The sequence below is a fragment of the Paroedura picta genome, chromosome 6 (genome assembly GCF_049243985.1).
Source record: "Paroedura picta isolate Pp20150507F chromosome 6, Ppicta_v3.0, whole genome shotgun sequence".
Taxonomy (NCBI): domain Eukaryota; kingdom Metazoa; phylum Chordata; class Lepidosauria; order Squamata; family Gekkonidae; genus Paroedura; species Paroedura picta.
The window spans coordinates 33695170-33715184 of NC_135374.1; the positions used below are offsets into that span (position 1 = coordinate 33695170).

Genomic DNA, 20015 nt, shown 5'->3' on the forward strand with positions numbered 1-20015 from the left:
ACAAAATATCTGAGCTTTACACACTGATGGAGTCTGAATTGGCAGTAGTATATTAACAATTGATCTTTGCTTTTTCTTTCCTTAAGGTACCTGATTCCAAATGCTGGTGATGCTACCAAAGCCATAAAGCAACAGATTATGAAAGTTCTTGATGCACTAGAAAGCTAATAAGAGAATCCATTTTCCATGGGATTTTTCCCCAAAAGAAAATTATTACTAGGAAAATTATTCTCTGACCTAAAATGACTGTTTTCTCAGCTGAATGCTAACAGAAGATGTCACTTCAGTTTACTGATGGGTGAGCCAAATAGCCCCCTTAAGATACGGATAAATTAAACCATTTTTGACTGTTAAAATTTTTCTTTAATGCTGCTTATTATAAAGATCAGCTATTTTAAAAGTAGTTTTAGAAGAGTTGACCTGCTTCTGAAGAAAAGGAATTTGAAAAATTGTATTAAGGCTGTAGAGCACTTTGAGGTATGGGAAAGCATTTGGAATTCCTGAGCTCTTAACTGGCTTTGCAAATTGCAAAGTGGCAAATGTTCTTAAATCCTCATGCACTGAAAGTTCAGTTTGATCTGCTGGGTCAATATATAAGGACAGAAACTAGAGCTTCATAAAATTTATATTTTTTTCCTAGAAAAAAATTAGGCACTAATCAAAAGAAATTTGTATTCTGTCTAACTGTGGCGGAAGATACTCTGTGAGGTTTTTTTAACACCTTCTGTGCATTATCATCAGGTTAAATAAAGATTGAACAGTTCCTAAATTTTAAATACCAAGCTACAATATGTATAGTAATGAAGAGCTCACAGGCAGTGGTTATTACCACTATAGAAACTAACATTTCCCTGCACCATGGTCAGTATGGCTGTGGAAACCCACGAGTGGCATCTTCCATGAGATGGGATCTAGGCAGTAGACGCCGTGACACATGTAAATGTAGTCCTTTGGGGTTTCTTTGTTCTGAACTGGTGTGACACAGGCTGAAATATTATTGGACACTGCACATCTGTCATCATCTAGGTGTGACAAATGATTTTAACCCTTTCAAGACATGAAGATTGAGTGCATGTGTGTGTGCTTACAGAATATCTTCAGCGTTAAGGAATTTAAATATTTTGCTACGGGTCCATAGCTTTCACTCATACAGCATTCAGATGTCTAGCTTCATTGTGATTAAGTAAAAATGGGCACGAACTTTGCTTACTTCCAAGCTTGTGCATGCAGTTTACTCCACCCTTCTTGCACAGAGAATCAGTGTTAAAAACTGTGGTTATCTGCGATGCATGAATGCAGGGGGAGTAGTTAAGTCCCATCAAAAACAGGGCTTCTTAAAATGGATCTCCCCTTTCCATGCAAACCAGGATCCTCAGTCAGGATTTAAACTAACTCCAGCTAAGCTACATTCCTGCACTCATACATCATGGAATTGGCTTAGAACTGCAGTTCGCCATGCGAGTAGCGCAGTGTGAACCAAGCAACCAGCTGAGTTTGTCCACATTTTCAGTTTACTTCAGTAAAGGTAAGGCATCTGAATGCAGCAGCATTGACCCAAATATGTATCTTTGGTTTAAGAGGAACTTGGGATCCTGGAGCAATTTTTATGTGTTGTCGTGAAAAAGTGTAATCCCTGGGGGGGGGGGGGGGATCTGATATGCTATGTAACATCTCGACAGTTGCAGGTCATAAAGTAATAGTTCTGTACCATAAATGAAGCTGACCTTTATAACTATCAGCTCCCTTAAGTTATATTCTCAATAATAATCAAGGCACCTTACTTCTGAAACTAACTCCCCTACTTTTAAAACTATCTAAATTAGAATGAAAACTATTTGAACATTAAATGCATGAACTGCACCTCTGCCAATGCTACTGTATTTAGTCCTGCCCTCCTCTCCAGCTGTCGTGTTACTTTTTGTTTTCCTTTTGAAGAAAAATAAAATCTCCTGAAGAGCCTCCAACTTGTGCCTACTTCAGCAATGAGATTTTTTTCATAATGTTAATGTAAAGATGTTTGTGTTACTGTTTATAAACTGCAGTTGTAAATAAATGGGATACTATTTGAACACAGGTCCTTCTGATAAAAGATGTTTGATTTGACTCTTATTTCTGAATATTAAAAAAAACCATTTACAGCACTTCAAACAGGGTGGAGGGTTTTTTGTACCTTGTGCAGGTATTTAGGTATAATAGATAATGATTCTTACATATGCACAAACATTCCATACTGTAAGATCAAAACAAACTCTTGCCGTGTAAAGCAGCATCCTGTAGTAAAAAGGAGCACATTAAATATTTATTTGAATTTTTATACCGCCCATTCTTTACAGCTCTAGGTGTAAAAAGGTCCTGGGCCAAAAAGGCCCTGGCCCTGGTCAAGGCAAGTTGTACTTCCCTGGGGTGGGGAATGACCAAAACATTTGCACCCGCAGAACGTAAGACCCTGTGGGGGGCATAGGGCAACAGGCGATCCCTCAGATATGTCAGGCCCAGACAGCGTATGGCCTTACAGATCAAAAACAAAACCTTGAACTGGATCCAGAATGCAACTGTTAACCAATGAAGCTGCCTCATCACCAGCTTGATATGGGCCCTCCAAGGTGTTCCAGTTAGGGCCCTAGCAGCTGCATTTTGGACCAGCTGTAATTTCTGGATCAAGCCCAAAGGCAGGCCTGGCATGTTACAGAAATCTGTTCTGGAGGTGACTGTCGCATGGATTACTGTGGCCAGGTGTTCAGGAGACAGGTAGGGCGCTAGTAGAGATTGAAAAGCATGGCAGGTAGCACTGCACCCATGTGGAACCCCACAGGATAGGTCCCACAATGATGACAATTGGTCTTCAGTGGTAACCCCTTTAGTCCAGTCTATGAAGAATAAACTGAGCAAGTTCAGTGTTCATTCCAGTACCACCTACTGCATCTAAACACCTCAAACAAGAGGGTATGGTCCACTGTATTAAAGGCAGCGGATAAATCCAGTAGAAGGCAACAAATAGTCATAATGTTTTGCCTATATTTAGACAGGTTTGTTTATAGTTGCATGTATTCTCTGCCCTCCTCAGAGGCTTGGGTGGATTACAATAAAGGTAAAATTACATAAAATAGAATACACAAATAGCAATGTAAATTCAATAAGTTTTAAAATATTACGACAATTGAAAGCTACATTTGCTCAATTCTCTTGATGCCAACGGGGTATCTCCCTCCCCTAATGCATCCTCAAGCCAGACTGAAAAGCATCCAGAGCAGATGAAGTATCCAAGGAGGAGGTACTGCTTTATCGATCACTGCCTAAAAAAGCAGATTAGTGCCCAGGTGATAATTAGCAACACCATTTTTCTGCAGTGATGCTTTCTAAAGTCGTGGATGGATAACCACATCTTTGAGTGGCCAAGGGAAACGTGACCTCCTTCATGTGCTGGGTCCATCACAAGGCTGTTAAAGAAGTTCTAGAATCCTGGGCTGGTCCATGCAAAGCATTCCAGAACAATCAGTAGAAGCGTGCCCAACATGTGGTGGTCTTGACCAGGGGTAGTCAAACTGCGGCCCTCCAGATATCCATGGACTACAATTCCCAAGAGCCCCTGCCAGCATTCGCTGGCAGGGGCTCCTGGGAATTGTAGTCCATGGACATCTGGAGGGCCGCAGTTTGACTACCCCTGCTCTATGGCATTACTGCTCCAGGTTTCCAAGTAACAGGTGTCACTCTTTGCCGCCAGTTGTGGTGGCTCTTATTCTGCTCACTGTGTGCAACAGCTGGCCCCAGTGACCTGCCGAGACCAAGAGCCTTTGTGCTCATGCCCTTTAGCACGGGCCTATTTTTAAAGGTGCAATCCACCATACCTTCTCCTTTCTGATGAGGTTCAGCTGACACTAAATGGTTAAGTCTCTAGGTTTGATACTGGCTCCTGCCTTTGGGGGGAGGGGGGAGCGCCAGAAGCCATGGAATACCTTTTCTTATTACACTGTTTGGGATTTTACACTTAGAGGGCTGGGCCGGGGACAGGCCGGCTGAGAGTCTGGTCGGGGAAGCGAGTCGCTTCCTAAATTCTTATAGCCTATCGCGACTCCACGCCCCGTCCGTTTTTTGGAGAAAAAAAACACACCCTTGGGTGTCAGTGCCGGAGAAGCTGACGAGCGCCAGAGAGTCCCGACTATCTCTCCGCCGGTTGCTGGGGGGCGTTGTGGATCTTGGAATTATACAATCGGAGAGCTACTCGAGGTCATCTAGTCCAACCCCCGCAGAATGCAGGAAATTCACAACTACAAATCCTTGATGAATTTCCAGGCCCTTTAGTTTCCTGTACAGGAAAATGAATGTGGACGAGGGTGTCCATTCTATTCAAGCTAGGATTGGATGTGCACCCGTGTTAAAAACAAAACAATAAGAAATGTTTAAAAGCCCCTTCCGCTGTCGAGGACCTCTCCCGTTTGTTTTGGTCTAGCCTTAAAAGCACAGAAACCTTCGCCAGAAAAGGGACACACGCAAAGACCCCACTCACACGCACAGGCATATTATTCTCCTTCAGTCCTTCCTCTCCCCTCTGTGAGTAAATAGGCATACATTTACTTTTCTGTTCGGAAGAACTACTTTTCCCAGCAGCCCTTCACAATACCAATGCGCATGCGCCCCGCCCCTTCCCTTGCTGGTCTGTAGAATCGGGGCGCTTGAGTTTCTACGTGTTATGCAGCTGCTGAAGGGAGTCATGGCCAGTGAGTGTCTTTCCGGGGTGGGTGGGGGTGGACTTGGATTGCTTGGTAAACCCCCCTCAGTGGAAAAAAAACTTTTTCACCAGCACCCCGAATTGCAGTCCAAAAGGCAGCCCGGGGCAGAATGAAGAAGGAGCTGGTGAAAGTCCGCCCTGCCCTGTTCTCTTGGTGAAAAGTTTTCATGTGATCCAGTCTGAGGTTTGGGAAAACAGCCTTCTGAATGCGCCCTCGGAATAATGTGTGGCTTTAATTCTTGCCATCATGTAGAATTGTGCGACCCTGTCAAAATGCCACGTTTGTAACAAGTTTCACTGAGTCTGTTTACTCACTGCTAATTGTAATCTTGTTCTAGAAAGCGATGGGAGATGGCATTGCCGCCTCATTATATTTTATATTGCCTAAACATTGCTCATAGGTATGGGAAAGCAGGCTGCAAAGTACTGTGAAGAGCCTCCTGTCTAGACTGGGAAGTTGCTCGTAGGGAATCTGTTACAGTGGCACTGCCTGAATTATCTGCTGTGCCCTGAGGAAGATAGTTTTCCCTATTTAGTCACCTATTTAGTCCATATGGCTAACTAACATATAACTATGACACAACTCCCTTCATTCCTCGACCCATAGCCTCAATTCACAAGTTTCTTGCAACATCCCCCCAGTGCTATTCTGGCATAGCCTTTCCTCTCAGCACTAGCCTTGGATGGCTTCCACTTGCTGTCGGTTTGGCCTGCTGTGCAGGGCCACCATTCTGTTAGGCTTTTGGAGCTCATTGTTTGCTTTTTCTTGTTTTAAGACTTCCGTATAGCACTTATCCAACTTCAAGTAGCTGCTGCCAAAAGAGACAACCTGGACCGAGCTGCTGGGCTTGTAAAGACTGCAACTGCACAAGGAGCAAAACTTGTCGTTCTGCCAGTGAGTGTTCATGACATTTTCTTCAATTCTTTGTTCCACAAACCTATAAAAGCTTGTTGGTTGTGATTAAGTCATGTTTTTGTTTCAGCTTTTCTCTCTGGATCTGTTAATTTCCAACAACATGCTTTGTGATAATTGAGCTACAGTTGTGTCAGATTTGTAAACATATTCCTAGCACAGATGCTTAGCACAATTTCCTTTACACAAATTAGGCCACATCGTTTTGGAAGTGAGGCCTCCAAAACTGCATACGGTACTCCCAAGCGCAGTCTGACCAATGTGGTATGCAGTGGGACTATGACATGTTTTGATGTGATTTTGATGTGATGCCTCTGTTGATACAGCCCAAGACTGCATTTGCCATCTTTTTGCCGCATCACACTGCTCATATTTAGCTTACAGTCCATAAGTACCCCAAGATCTCATTCATATACACTGCTACCCAGAACTGTATCTCCCATCCAGTATGCATGCTTCTCATTTTTGTGACCATATGTAGAACTCTGCACTTCTTATTGTAGACACCTACCCCCAGATGGATTATAGTGCAGATCAAAATGTCCCTGAAAGAAACCTTGTTATTGAATAGTGGCATTAACATATACAGCCCTACATTTCTTTGCTTTTGGAGGTCTGAAGGGAGACAAAAATGTTGCTACCCAAACCACATCAACTACTATTGTAATATCTGTTTTACATATTAATGTGCCAAATGGCCAATCCACAGGTAATACCACCGATGAGAGTCTAGATCATGTCCCAGTTTTTCACACTAAATGTTGTTTTCTCTAGCTGTTAATGAACAGCAAAAGAAATTGCTTTCAGGCCAAATTTAGTTAATGAAATGGTTGCAATGGGGACCGTTATCTTCAGGCTAATGGTTATTCATCCTTGAGAAAGTATATCTTTTTGGTTTGCTCCAAACTGTTGTTCATATAAATGATTACATTGAAATGTAAGGTCTGCCACTTTGCAGAAGAAGCATGTTGACGGATCATTGCACTGATATCTTTCCAGTTGTATTGTCTCTCTTACCTGAGTTGGCCATTAACCTTCAGAGCTGGCCATTAACCTCCTGCTTCCTTTTATGTGACTCAACAGGACAAAGTTCTTGGTAAACCATGCGGAATGTGTGTTAAGTTGGGTGATGTTTTCTCTTGGGAATATAGGACCTCTGGTGTTCTTTATTATCCGTGCCAATGCAGCATCACTCATATGATTTCTGCTTTCCATATCCAGATACTTGATATTAAAGGTACTGGTTCATTCTATCATTCCTCTGAGCATCTACAGTACGGATTCCCAGCCAGAGCTCCCTGGGGCTTCTTGAGAGCTCCTCAGGGGCTCCCCAGTTGTTCCCCTGTATCCTACCTTAATGGACTCAGCAACAAGCTATTCCCTGTTCTACCAAATTAAATTCTGAAATTCTGTGCAACCTCCTCTCTTTGAATTTATCTCTGGTCAAAATGGAATTGATTCCAGATTACTAAAAGCAGGCAAATTTATTTTTTTTATTTTATTTATTTAGATTTATATACCGCCCTCCCCGAAGGCTCATAAATTGATTGTTGGATTTCAGGAAGAAATTGACTGACACAAGGGTTTCTCTTTTGTTTCCGATGTTAGGAGTGCTTCAATTCTCCTTACGGCGCACAATATTTTTCAGAGTATGCAGAAAAAATCCCTGGTGAGTCCACACAGAAGCTCTCTGAAATTGCAAAGGAATGCAACATATACCTGATTGGAGGTAAGCTGCTATGCTTCCTGGGTGATTTTTGGTAGACTGTGGTGTTAGATTTCAGAGTGGAATAACCATATAATTTATTTCATGAAAGCATTTTTATCTTGCTCTCATAATCAAATGATCCTCAAGGCAGCCATTTGAATTTCTGACTAACATGTTCTTTTCTTTGATGGAAGGTTCTATTCCCGAAGAGGATGCTGGGAAATTATACAACACCTGTACTGCTTTTGGTCCTGATGGTGCGATGTTAGCAAAGCACAGAAAGGTAAATGTTTAATGTGTGTGGATTCCAACGCATTCCATTTTCAGACATAGCAGCAGTTACCTACCTGACACAAACAGTACTATTTACTGAAATTTGCTTGCAATCACTTCTGGAAATTTGTATAATACCTGAGAGAAATCTGGTGACCACATACTTGCAGTATGGGACTGTACTGGTGATGCACAATTATTTATTTGTTATATTGTACTTAGTGCTTCCACCAAGGAATAAAAATATCATTTGGCTCACAGCTTTATTTAGTTCTGTGAAATATATTAGGGGGACATACAGTGACTTACTCGGAGCCATTGGGTTTCATATCTGAGGCAGAGGTTTTCAAGAGTCATTGCACTTCAGCAAAGAGGGCAGTCTAGAAATTCAAATAAATAAATAAAAATGCAACATTTTAATCTGACCTTGACAGTTCCAAACCCAGCATACTAGTCACTACAGCACATTGGGAAGGGGACATGACTCAGTAGTAGAGCATCTGCTTGGCATGACCAAGGTCCCAGGTTCAATCCTGGCCTCTCCACTTAAAAGACTCATGCCATAGATCATGTGAAAGACCTCATCCAAAGACCCTGGAGGGCTGACAGAGATAATGCAAACCTTGACAGACCAGGCAGGTTCATATATCCACCAGAGTGCTCACCATCCTGCCCTAAGGTGATTGCAACAGTATATTCGGGGGGGATAAATGTTTCTAGAGGAGGAGTGGGTTGACCACTTGGCCCCCATGAAGGTCCTCTCAGCAGCCCTACAGAGTACACTATAGTCCAATAAGTAAGCACTCTGAAAAGGTACTCCATTCAATAGAGACAGTTATGGAATGCCAGCAATGGTTTATTTGTTTGTTTATGATGTACGGCTTGGGGGCTTAACTTTGTGTTGAATCTCCCAGACTTTAATGACTATATTCAGCTCTCGTGGCAGCCCTAGTTGTAGTGCAAGCTACTGCTCTCAAAAATCCAGAAGTGCCCACTGGTTTGACAAGGTTAGGAACTCCTATTTTAATTGGCTTGACTATTGTATGTTCATTTGTGTTTATAACGGAATGATATTGCCTCCCACTGCTCCATTTTTTAGCCCTAGGTAGTATGTGTTCCTCCTAAAGCTATTTGAAGTTGAAATACTTTTAGCTGAACACTGTAAGATGTTCCCAAGAGTTGTTTACTTAACACAGAATTGTATACCATTAGCCATATGTAATCTGTGAAAAGAGTGGTCAGTTAGTAAAATTATACTGAATAATTCGCTAGCAGTTACTTGGTTTCTTTTGGAAACAGATTCATTTGTTTGACATTAATGTTCCTGGGAAAATCCGGTTCCAGGAGTCAGAAACTCTGAGTCCTGGCAGTAGTTTCTCTGTATTCGATACTCGTAAGTAAAAAGTCTTTGTTTCAGTGGGAAGTAATCAACTTTTGAATGTATGCTTGTTGTGTTGTGTTGTAGATATATTATCAGGTATAATGATTTCATATTAAAATCTCAGCAAATAATGAGAAAAAAGTATAGAGGGAAACAACCAGTATTCCTGACCGGAGAAGGTCTGCCAGTATCCTTCTATATGTGATTGTGTTAATGTGTGGAGGGGGTGACTTTCGTGGTTGTGGCTGTCAGACTCCAGAATGCCCTGCCCAGGAAAACTCGATTGCCCGCACATTTCTGGCTTTCTAGAGGTGTATAACAACTGTTGTTCTCAATAAACTTTTGGTGACAGTTGAACTGATTGATAGACATGGTGGTATTTTTTAACTGCTGTATTCTTGATTGCTGACTGCTGATTTTACTATTTTTCTAAACTTTGTGGTCGTTTGTAGTTGAATTACTGCTAGGGTAGCTTTTTAGACCTTTGGATGTTGCTGTTTTTATTCCGTTTTTAAACATTTATCTGTAAGCAGGATAGAAATGTCCTAAATGTAAGTGTTGTCTCCCTCTAGATGCTGTCTTTCTTGCTTTATTCATATTGCCCTTCTTTTGTGAATTGTAGTCAAATTATAAATATGATCCCAGTTGTCAGCCATTGAATCTGACAGTTCTGTTAGACACTGATTTTTATTATTTTGTTTATAGCATGTTTGTGTGGATCTTCTGTCATGCAAAGAGTGCATCTTTTGTCATGCAAAAAAAACTTCACACATAGTGACTTGATGCACAATTGTTCCCTCATGCATATGATTAAAATTGAGGTTTGTTGCTTAGCAGCATTAGGTACGTGTCATACAACAGATTATAGCCCTGCAAGGCTATAATGTTTCCACTCAGCCTTACCGTTAGATGGGTCAAATCAGGGGTAGTCAACCTGTGGTCCTCCAGATGTCCATGGACTACAATTCCCATGAGCCCCTGCCAGCGTTGGCAGGGGCTCATGGGAATTGTAGTCCATGGACATCTGGAGGACCACAGGTTGACTACCCCTGGGTCAAATGACCAAATAAACTTGACTGACTGGCTCAGGCTTACCAGGGCTTGATGTGTTTGTTTTTGTTTTCTCTGTGGCAGCCTACTGCAAGATAGGACTTGGGATCTGCTATGACATCCGCTTTCCTGAGCTTGCTCAGATCTACGCACAGAAAGGTGAGGATATCTTGCTGAGTAAATGTGTCTGCTTTCCTGTCCTCTTGGGATTCCCCCATAACTGAGAACCTGGCCAATCCATATAGAACTGTATTGGAATTGTCCACATTGAGAGTCCCAAAGCTGAACTACACATGGGCGGCTTCATAACTGACATTTTGGAGTCCTTTGGTCAAAAAAACCCAGAAGTTCCATACAGCTAATCAGACATTTCGCTTACATTGTTCACCAGATCTTTTCCAAGATGCCCATTTTGTTTCAGAGCCAATTGGCTTCCTTTTAAAAGTTGAATCATTTCTGTAGGGCAAAGGAGAGCTCCTTCTTGTCAGTCTTTTCACTTCATGGGTCTTAATGAAGCTAATGTCTCTTCTCTGTCTCTTCCCTGTTTAATCTGGGGGACGGCACAGCATTTATGGTCCATGACAGGTCTTCTTATTCACCTGAGTTTCATCAGAGTCATTACTAGCAAAGGTCAGATCAGTCATTGGCCAGATCAGTCATTGGATGGAAATACCTACAACTTATACTGTCCAATAAAACATCCATTATCCAATAAAACTGGAAAGTTTGGCCAAAGCAAGTAAAAAAATTCAAATAGCCATTTTCCAGTTATCCTCCCTTGGCTTTGCCTCTGTCCTTTTGGTACTATGTATCTATGTACCAGTAACAATGCAGCGATAGGAATTAAGTGATGCCTCTCATTGAGGCTAGTTGGGTTAATGTAGGGGGTGCACATATTTATAAATTATACCTCTCAGGATGCATGGAAAAGTGACAAAAAGGCAAAGAGAATTAATGCTGTACATAAATTAGGCGGGGGGGGCAGCCTCTGATTTTCCTGCAGGAGGTTCCATGTTCAGTCCCTGGCAGCCAATTAAATGGTCAAGGCAATAAGTGATGTGAAAAACTGCTTCCTGGAGATCAGACCATACTGACCTCGATGGACCAATCATCTGATTCAGTTTAAGGCACCTTCATGTTTTATGACCATACATGTTTATAAAGCTTTGGGTATTTATGCAAAATGCTCGTCGGGTAACTGCCGCAAATTGGCCAGAATCACTGCATGAATATGAACTTGGCGCCTCTATGAAGCAAGTCCAGTAGCTTAACAGTTAAGCTGGAGATCTGTGGTCATTGCTACATCCTGCTTAGGAGCACTGAGAGTCATCTAATCAAAAGCCTTTCCCACACTTAGCTTCAAGGAAAGTGCCAAGAAATGTCTTCCTCCTTTTCTCCTCTGACAGCTCTGACATCATAATGCTGCCTTTGTTTTGTACCAAGGTTGCCTGCTCTTGGTGTATCCTGGAGCCTTCAATTTGACCACAGGTCCTGCTCACTGGGAGCTGCTGCAGAGAGGACGGTAAGAAATAGCCAGAGATCCCACATCTGCACCCCACCTCATCTTTAAGTTTTAGGTAACTTGTTCCCCAAAGAGCATTCCGCTTCATGAACACCAATTTGCCTGTGATTCCTGGCCCCAAAGACATTCACCTGGTCTCATCCTGGTGGGATAAGTCTTTCGAGATCCAGGCCCTGATGGAGCTATCAGAGTTACGCAGGGCCCATAAAACAGCACTCTTCCACCAGGCCTATGGTTGAGACCAGGGTGGTTCGAAATTTCACGGACCTCCCTCCGTCTGTTCTTCCTTAGCACCCTCCTACTTATTTATTCATTTTCCTTCTCCAATCTAGGTGATGAGCAGTGAGTGAGCCAAGAGGGTGGAGGTGGGGATTGAATTTTTAACTGTTTAATATTGTATTTTATTACATTATGTTAGTGTGTCTGTGTGTGTGTGTGTGTGTGTGTGTACTTAATGTTGTGGACCACCCCAAGCCCATATGGGGATAGGCGGTGTAAAAGCTAAATAAATCATCATTATCATCACTCTGAGTGTGTAGAAATGCTGTACATAAACTATTATTTTTTAAAAAATTAAAACTCACTTGTTCATTATCTTATGTATCAGTTGCTACCATCTAACCTGTCAGGAAGTGAAGCGTAATATCTAATTCAGCCCCATCTGAACTAGAGCTTTTTAACTGGATGATAGCATTTCCTCGGAGTTCCTAAGGATAAACCTCAGCATTACGGACTGATTCTGCCAAGCTCAGTCGGAAATTCTGGGCTTCACTGATAGCCACATATAGAGACATGGGGGTGATTCTTACATGTGCAAACTGTACTATGGAACGTGCATAGCAAAGCAGCTCCATGACAAAAGCCTTCCCCAGCTGTATATATCTCTTATGCAGTGATCTTTTCCTCCCCCCCCCCTTTTTTTCCAATGCAGAGCTGTTGATAACCAAGTCTATGTGGCCGCTGCATCTCCTGCTAGGGATGAGAAGGCGTCTTATGTTGCCTGGGGACATAGCACTGTAGTAAATCCGTGGTAAGTGGCAAAATGGACTATAATTAAGGTCTTTCACACTGTTATTATTTCCTTGGCACATTAGGAATGCTAGATAATGACAAAAAGGATAGCATACCCAGTAAAAATCTAAAATACTTTGACCCCAAAATATAAAAGTTGCTGCAACCATTGTTCAGTCCTAGTCCACAAAAGCCAAGAATTTCTTTCCAGCACTTTCAAAAGGAATCATAGAATCATAGAGTTGGAAGAGGCCATACAGGCCATCTAGTCCAACCCCCTGCTCAATGCAGCATCAGCCCTAAGCATTCTAAAGCATCCAAGAAAAGTGTGTATCCAACCTTTGCTTGAAGACTGCCAGTGAGGGGGAGTTCACCACCTCCTTAGGCAGCCTATTCCACTGCTGAACTACTCTGACTGTGAAAATTTTTTTCCTGATATCTAGCCTATATCGTTGTACTTGAAGTTTAAACCCATTACTGCATGTCCTTTCCTCTGCAGCCAACAGAAACAGCATCCTGCCCTCCTCCATGTGACAACCTTTCAAATATTTAAAGAGGGCTATCATGGCCCCTCTCAACCTCCTTTTCTCCAGGCTGAACATTCCCAAGTCCCTCAACCTATCTTCATAGGGCTTGGTCCCTTGGCCCCAGATCATCTTCGTTGCTCTCCTTTGTACCCTTTCAATTTTATCTACGTCCTTCTTGAAGTGAGGCCTCCAGAACTACACACCATTCTCCAGGTGTGGTCTGACCAGTGCCGTATACAATGGGACTATGGCATGTTGTGATTTTGATGTGATGCCCCTGTTGATACAGCCCAAAATCTTTAAGTACTGACTTTATGGATATATAAATATATGAGGAGGTACCATAGATGCCTTTCCCCCGTGTCTTTTAGGTCAGGGGTAGTCAACCTGTGGTCCTCCAGATGTTCATGGACTACAATTCCCATGGGCCCCTGCCAGCAAACGCTGGCAGGGGCTCATGGGAATTGTAGTCCATGGACATCTGGAGGACCACAGGTTGACTACCCGTTTTAGGTGATAACTGTCAAAAGGGCTCTCTCACTGTGAAATTATGGTTTATAAAATATATGGCTTTCAGACACAGAGGAAGGTAGTGTAGCAGAACTGACCAAACAGAACAGGGCAGATAGAAGAAATCTCAAGGTCCCCCCCCCCCTTAGAGCAGTTGTGCCCTATTTGCCAGCAGGATCACAAAAGGGAACTTTTAGAGATCAGGTCTCACATCTCTGAGACAGCCAAGAGATGGTTGCTATTGTCCAAAGACACCATGTAAGGGACAAGACAAAAGGGGGCTTGAGGAGATCAGTGGTAATTTTGATTCAAGCGTCTGTTCATAGGAGTGGAAAGAGGACCACCCATGGTTTGGAGCTGAGAGGAGTTCCTCTCATCCTTCAGAAAACATTTCTGGATAACCATCCCTTAATATAGTGTTTTTCTTTTCAGGGGGGAAGTCATCGCCAAAGCAGGAACTGAGGAAACGGTTATATATGCAGATATAGGTAAGCCAGCAAAAGTGTCTTTTGCTCTTTCAGCAGTTGACGTTCCTCTTCTGCTATGCCCTCATTGAATAGGGTTGGTCATACCTCTGTTTCTCAACCTCAGTTCCTTGTGCGTAAAATGAAAATGGTCATCCTCATGAAGTTAATAGTCTGAATACACACAGCAACAGGCTGAGGAAATTAAGAGACAGGCGAACCCACAAGGATGTTACTGGTCTTCTCAAAGATATAGTTTGATGAAGAGAATTGCTACTCATATACATCTTCATTACTGTTGCAGACCTGAAGAAGCTTGCGGAAGTTCGTCAACAAATCCCCATTTTGTCCCAAAAGCGCTCTGACCTTTACACCGTTCAAGCAAAGACAGCATGATGTATGCAGTTACTTGGATCCATACTCATCTTGCCTTTTCCTGCATTCGTCTTCAGTGATATGATTTTTAAAGAAATGATGTACCCTTGGTAAAAGAAACAATTAAACCCAATCTATAAACATCTTGGTTGCTGCTTAACCATCTAGAGCAGTGGTTCTCAACATGGGGGTCTCAAGCCCTCAAGGGGTCGTTCGGCCCTTTCCCCAGGGGTCACCAAGACAGCTCAGTGGCAGCTGTGGCATGGCACTAGCCTCCTCCGCCGTCACGGAGATTACCAAGGCTGTGCGGAGGCCAGTGCCACAGGAAGCGCCACAGCAAGCAGGAGCGGTGGTGTGCGCATGTGTGCATGCATGTGTGTGTGCACCGTTCCTGCCCCTGCTGTAGGGGTCGTGGCATTAGGGCGGTTAAGAACTGCTGATCTAGAGCCAAGAGGGGGCACCACATGCCCTGGTTGCCAAATGGCAGCGTGGCAACCTATTTGTTCCACAGTTGAGATGCAGCAGTCTGGAATGCCACTCAGTTTGGACCTGAGTAACCAGAGCCACTTTTGGCCCAATCCCAATGAATGACAGCAGCCCCTCATCAATGATCCATGATGAATGGACAGGTACATGGCAGTGCTGCTTAGAAAAGAAGCACAAGGCATGGGAGGAAAAGGAATCTCTTCAATAGTTAAAATATCTGCATTTTTTAAAAAAACTAGTTGTTTGAACTAAAAATAGATTTCACATCCTTACATTTTCATTTAATATTTGATAAGTATGTATTGCATAAATGCCTGAAAAGTATTTGAACTTGTAAAAAAAAATGCTATACTTTATTAACTACATAATACAAAATCAAAGCCTAAACATGCAGAGTTTGTCCATACAGTTGAAATTTCAGAGAACCGAAGTCCTACAGCATTGTACTTCTGTGTTTTCCATCTTTGGATATACCAGAAGAAGATGGCGCCCAAACCAGACTGCATCACTAGCATGAGAGTGATGCAGTATCTTCTGTATCCTGTATCCTGTATCCTCTTCTGTATCCTGGAGCGCCACGGTAATGAACTATGTTGCATATTCAGTTAAAACCATCATTGCAGTGGCTTCCTCTCTCAATGATTTTGCAGTATAGGACGTCACCTTGAAGTGTTTAGAATACACTAGAACAGAGAAGATTTTATCCTGATGTGGAATGCAGTTTTCCCTTATACTGTGATTGCTGGTAACTACAGTATTTGCTGGCGTATAAGACTACTTTTCCCCCCTGAAAAACATGCCTCCAAGTGGGGGGGTCGTCTTGTACTCTGGGTGCACTTCAGTTGGGATAGACATAGCTGCCCATAGTGGCCCATAGTACTGTATTTTGAGTGGAAATGTTGGGGGGTCGTCTTATACGCCGTCGTCTTATACGCCGGCAAATACGGTAAACAAAATGTAGCCATCAGAGATCACTTTTCACTGTAAACCAATAACCCTTTACTTCAGGCAAATCCCAGTAAATCTCCAGTCTCCAGAGTCCCAGCCATGTAATGTTTGCAGTCAGGAGGGTTTGCCGAGACCAAGGCCAATAGCTGCCAACACATCCGAGACTGATCCGAGGCTTGGATCACAAGAATGGCAGAGGTTTAATAAATGAGATTATCATTCACCTGTATTCCCTGAAAAGCCACTCCTGGGGATGTCAGAAGTGGCGGGGAAACTCAAAATGTTGCTTTTTCACTATGTTTATGTAGGTTGTTACGCAAATGACACCCAAGGAGTCACAGGAGTAGCATGTACAGCATTTTCCCACCTGCACCAAGTGAGGCTACTAGCACCCTATCTGACACTGCTTGGCTACAGTGATCCATGCAATGGTCACCTCCAGACTAGACTTCTTTAACTTGCTCTACGCTGGCCTACCCTTGTTCCTGACCTGGAAATTGCAGCTGGTGCAAAATGAAGCTGCTGGAGGGCCCACAGCCAGCTGGTGGTGAGGCAGCTATATTGGTTACTGGTCATGGTCCAGATCAGGTTCAAGGTTTTGTTCTACCCATTAAAGCCATCTGCAGTCTGGGCCTCTCAGGACTGCCTATGTCCTTATGCCCCCCGCAGGGCATTACAATCTCCAGGTATGAATTTGTTGGAGGTCCCTGGCCCAAGGGGGGGTTGCCTGGCCTCAGCTAGAGCCAGGGCCTTTTTGTTCCTGGCTCCAGTCTGGTTGAAGGAGCTCCCGGGATTGCCGAGGACCCTGACAGAACTTTCTGTTCCACAGGGCCTGCAAGACAGAGGTTTTCTGCCAGGTCTTTGATTGAGGTAAGCTCAGCTATGAGCCCCTCACTGGTTAGCCAAGTCATCAGGAGCCCCAGAGTTACCAAATTCCTGTTAATTGCACCCCATCCAGATGGGGGAGGCACACTTCCTCTTCTAGCCCTTTCCTCCCCAGCCGTAGGACCACCATCTTTTCAAGTGCAGTTCCGGCAGAGAACATATTTTTCAGCCCAGAGACTGCATACTGGTACTATTACCCAAATTAGCAAGCAGTGTCCCCTTAGAGACAAATGGCATTTCAGTCCTCCTTTGGCTGTATATGAATGAAACACTCCAGTAACTGTGGGAATCAGAGAGCTATGTCTGTACTTCTGAAAGTGGTTCATGAAACAATCCTGGATTTTCCATGGCAGGGCTGTGAATGGGTCCTGTAGATTACAAAGTGCACCAACTGAGTATGTGCAGTGCTCCTCACAGTGTTTTAAACCTTGTTAGTCTTAAAGGTACCATTGGACTCAAACTTTGCTGCTTCAGACCAACCCTATACACCTGAATGCTCCTCACATTTATCATGTGAATCTTTTGAAGGCCTGGCAGGAGCCAGGAGGATGCAGTCAAGGTACTGGCAGTGGAAACCCATGAAGACACAAAGGACAGCCTATGGTCAGAAGGATGAGCAACAAAAAGAGGAAGAGCTAGGGCTACAGCAAGAGGCCCAGGTGAGACAGGCTCAATAGCACTGCTGCATCCTTCCAGCACTCATCTGACATAATCCTGTCAGAATTGGACAGGTTTGCCATGGCCTACATTGCTGATAGGAGCCTCTTGTGGCGCAGAGTGGTAAGGCAGCCGCCTGAAAGCTTTGCCCATGAGGTTGGGAGTTCAATCCCAGCAGCCGGCTCAAGGTTGACTCAGGCTTCCATCCTTTCGAGGTCGGTAAAATGAGTACCCAGCTTGCTGGGGGGTAAATGGTAATGACTGGGGAAGGCACTGGCAAACCACCCCGTATTGAGTCTGCCATGAAAACGCTAGAGGGCGTCACCCCAAGGGCGTCAGACATGATACCTTACATTGCTGATGTCCTTATCAGTTTTAGTCGTATGTGGCAAGAGCACCTGGATCCTTTGGTATGAGTATAGAGCTGGTTGCGCAAAGCCGGGCTATCTGCCAACCCAGCCAGGTATAAGCCCATAAGCAGGTCCAGTAGCTAGGCTTTTACATGGGCCAGGAGCAAATACATCCTGTAGACAAGGTCAAAGCTCCAGTGCAGCAGAAGAGGCTGGATACAAAGAAAGGCTAAATCGCCTCTTGGGGCTGGCTGGATAAACTCCCCATTTTGTAACCACAGCTGCTGGTCAGATAGAACCAATTCAGAAAAGGAATCCTCAAATCTTGCAGTGGAACCCTGAAGCTATACAGATGGTCAGAGGGGCCTGGACACACAAAACCAGCCTTGTGCATCCCTGATCCTCAGGTCACTTTTGTGATACCACATGGTCAGAACTGGGAGCAGCATTACGCAGGGCCAAGAGTAGTAGCCAGTATTGCATCTTAGCCAAATGTTTACATCACAGGAACAATATTACACTGTCAAAGGGTGGTGGACAAGTTATCACAGGACTTGTGGGGAAACCTGTTTGGTAATGGATTGCCCCCTACAATGACTGCAATGCAACCTCAGGCTCAACCACAGGTACCTGGCTTTCAAGCCCTATGCCTTCATGGCCTCCACTCTGGGGGATATCATCATCATCATGCCCTAATAATTAATGCTGTTTTTCTCCTCAGGCAGAGAGTGAGGAAGAAGCAACTCTGGTGGAGGTGGCAAGTCACCTGACAGGGGCATGTAGCAGATCAGAAACAACATGTGGGATGGAAGAGAGGGTCACAGGAGGCACCTAGAAGGCGCACTGGGCTAGAGGTAGATCACGGGCACATTGTATGACCAGGAACAGCCCTTGGCAGGAAGATGCTGGCTGATACGGTGGCAGTTGCAGGAAAAGGAGCACTGCTGGGGTTTAAAGTTCATGAATGAAAGGCAGATGCAACAGGAGCTGTTGATGGGGAGTGTGGTCAACTCCTGTGGAGAGCACAAGCTCCTGCAAAGGAGCTGGAAGGCAGCCTGGGCGTGAGGAACTCAAGGGCTCTCCAGTTGGGAGAGGGAGAATGAATAATTCTCAAATTGCATGCAGAACCAGTGAGGTAGAATTGGATCTGATAATAAAGAGACACCAGAAGTGCAGATGGATGCTGGCCTCTTTTATTTAACTGGAACCCTACTGCATTCCTCCACCTTGTCTCCTTCACGTCTGTTGCCTGCTGGCACTTTGTCCACTCCCGCCTGCCCAGCTCATTACAGATGCACTGTGCGCAACTTTACCTGAGCAAGGGAAACATCTTCCCTTTGCTTAACAGGATTTTTCTTTTCGACAACTTAAAATTTTTTGGCACAATTCAGACCTCTGAAAATTAAAGATTGTTTCCTTATGATTCTTTCTAAAAAAAATAGCTACAGATCTTTTACTCTCTAAAAAACCTTTAAAATAAGGGAATAGGGTCTGAGCTGGTTTTTCAGAACACCTAAACTATGTATATATTTTAAAAAGCTAATGACAGCTCTTCAATACTGTCGTCATCATCGATACTCTGAAGTCAGGCACTTAATTATTTCCACGTGCAACAGTATTAGGTTCCGCCTAAGTTTTGTCAGCTTTGGTATTTAAGCCGTTCTAATTTAACAACATCAAAGAAAATGTCCCTCTGTCCTCCTACTAACCCCTTTCTACGGCCACTACAAGCTTGGTATCCTGATCTCATGTTTAAGAACTAGAATAAGCAGGGATTTCATGGGATCAGGATTACAAAAAGGAAATGCTCACACAGTAGCTATATCCAACAGGCCTGTGTCTTAATGTAGGTGCATTTCACACCTGCAGTCTTACCTATTTCCAGTACATTTCAGGAAAAAAACCCCTCACCATTCTGTTAGGTTGAAAACAATTCCTAAGAGCTTAAATTTGCTATTAATGGGAACAATGGAAAGTGCTTCAATGGTACAACCATAAGCAGCCTGCTATTAATAGGTGTTATTGTCCACTAAGTGACAGTAGGCATAATTCTGAACCTAAACTAAGGAATAACTGACCTCTTGTGAGAGACAGCCCTGTCCCAAGTCCAGTTTTGAAAAAGGAATTGCGGAAATTGAAATTTTGGAATGTTTGAAATTGCAAGGAAGACCACTGGCAGTAGTTACAATATATTCACAAATTACATTATTGTAATTCTCTTTTTCCAAA

The 20015-nt window shown here is 43.5% G+C and overlaps 3 protein-coding genes across 5 annotated transcripts in view; all 3 read left to right on the plus strand.

The window, feature by feature from the left end:
• The window catches only part of TBC1D23 (TBC1 domain family member 23), a 34384-nt gene extending 32295 nt beyond the window's left edge, over nucleotides 1–2089 (plus strand). For all 3 annotated transcript variants that reach the window (XM_077342061.1, XM_077342062.1, XM_077342063.1), the window contains one exon: nucleotides 87–2089. In XM_077342061.1, the coding sequence (XP_077198176.1) occupies nucleotides 87–168 (82 nt within the window). In that variant the 3' untranslated portion in view covers nucleotides 169–2089. The remainder of the gene's footprint in view (nucleotides 1–86) is intronic.
• Nucleotides 2090–4590: 2501 nt separating this feature from the next.
• NIT2 (nitrilase family member 2) lies at nucleotides 4591–14601 on the plus strand. Its single transcript, XM_077342072.1, has 10 exons — nucleotides 4591–4715; nucleotides 5503–5621; nucleotides 7248–7368; nucleotides 7542–7630; nucleotides 8920–9013; nucleotides 10136–10210; nucleotides 11495–11573; nucleotides 12505–12603; nucleotides 14054–14109; nucleotides 14390–14601. The coding sequence occupies exons 1-10, from the start codon at nucleotides 4688–4690 to the stop codon at nucleotides 14479–14481; spliced, it is 852 nt and encodes a 283-aa protein (XP_077198187.1). The 5' UTR covers nucleotides 4591–4687; the 3' UTR covers nucleotides 14482–14601.
• A 224-nt stretch (nucleotides 14602–14825) lies between these two features.
• Nucleotides 14826–19834, plus strand: LOC143839702 (uncharacterized). Its single transcript, XM_077342076.1, has 3 exons — nucleotides 14826–15526; nucleotides 17308–17438; nucleotides 18508–19834. The coding sequence occupies exons 1-3, from the start codon at nucleotides 15430–15432 to the stop codon at nucleotides 18619–18621; spliced, it is 342 nt and encodes a 113-aa protein (XP_077198191.1). The 5' UTR covers nucleotides 14826–15429; the 3' UTR covers nucleotides 18622–19834.
• Nucleotides 19835–20015: the final 181 nt, after the last annotated feature.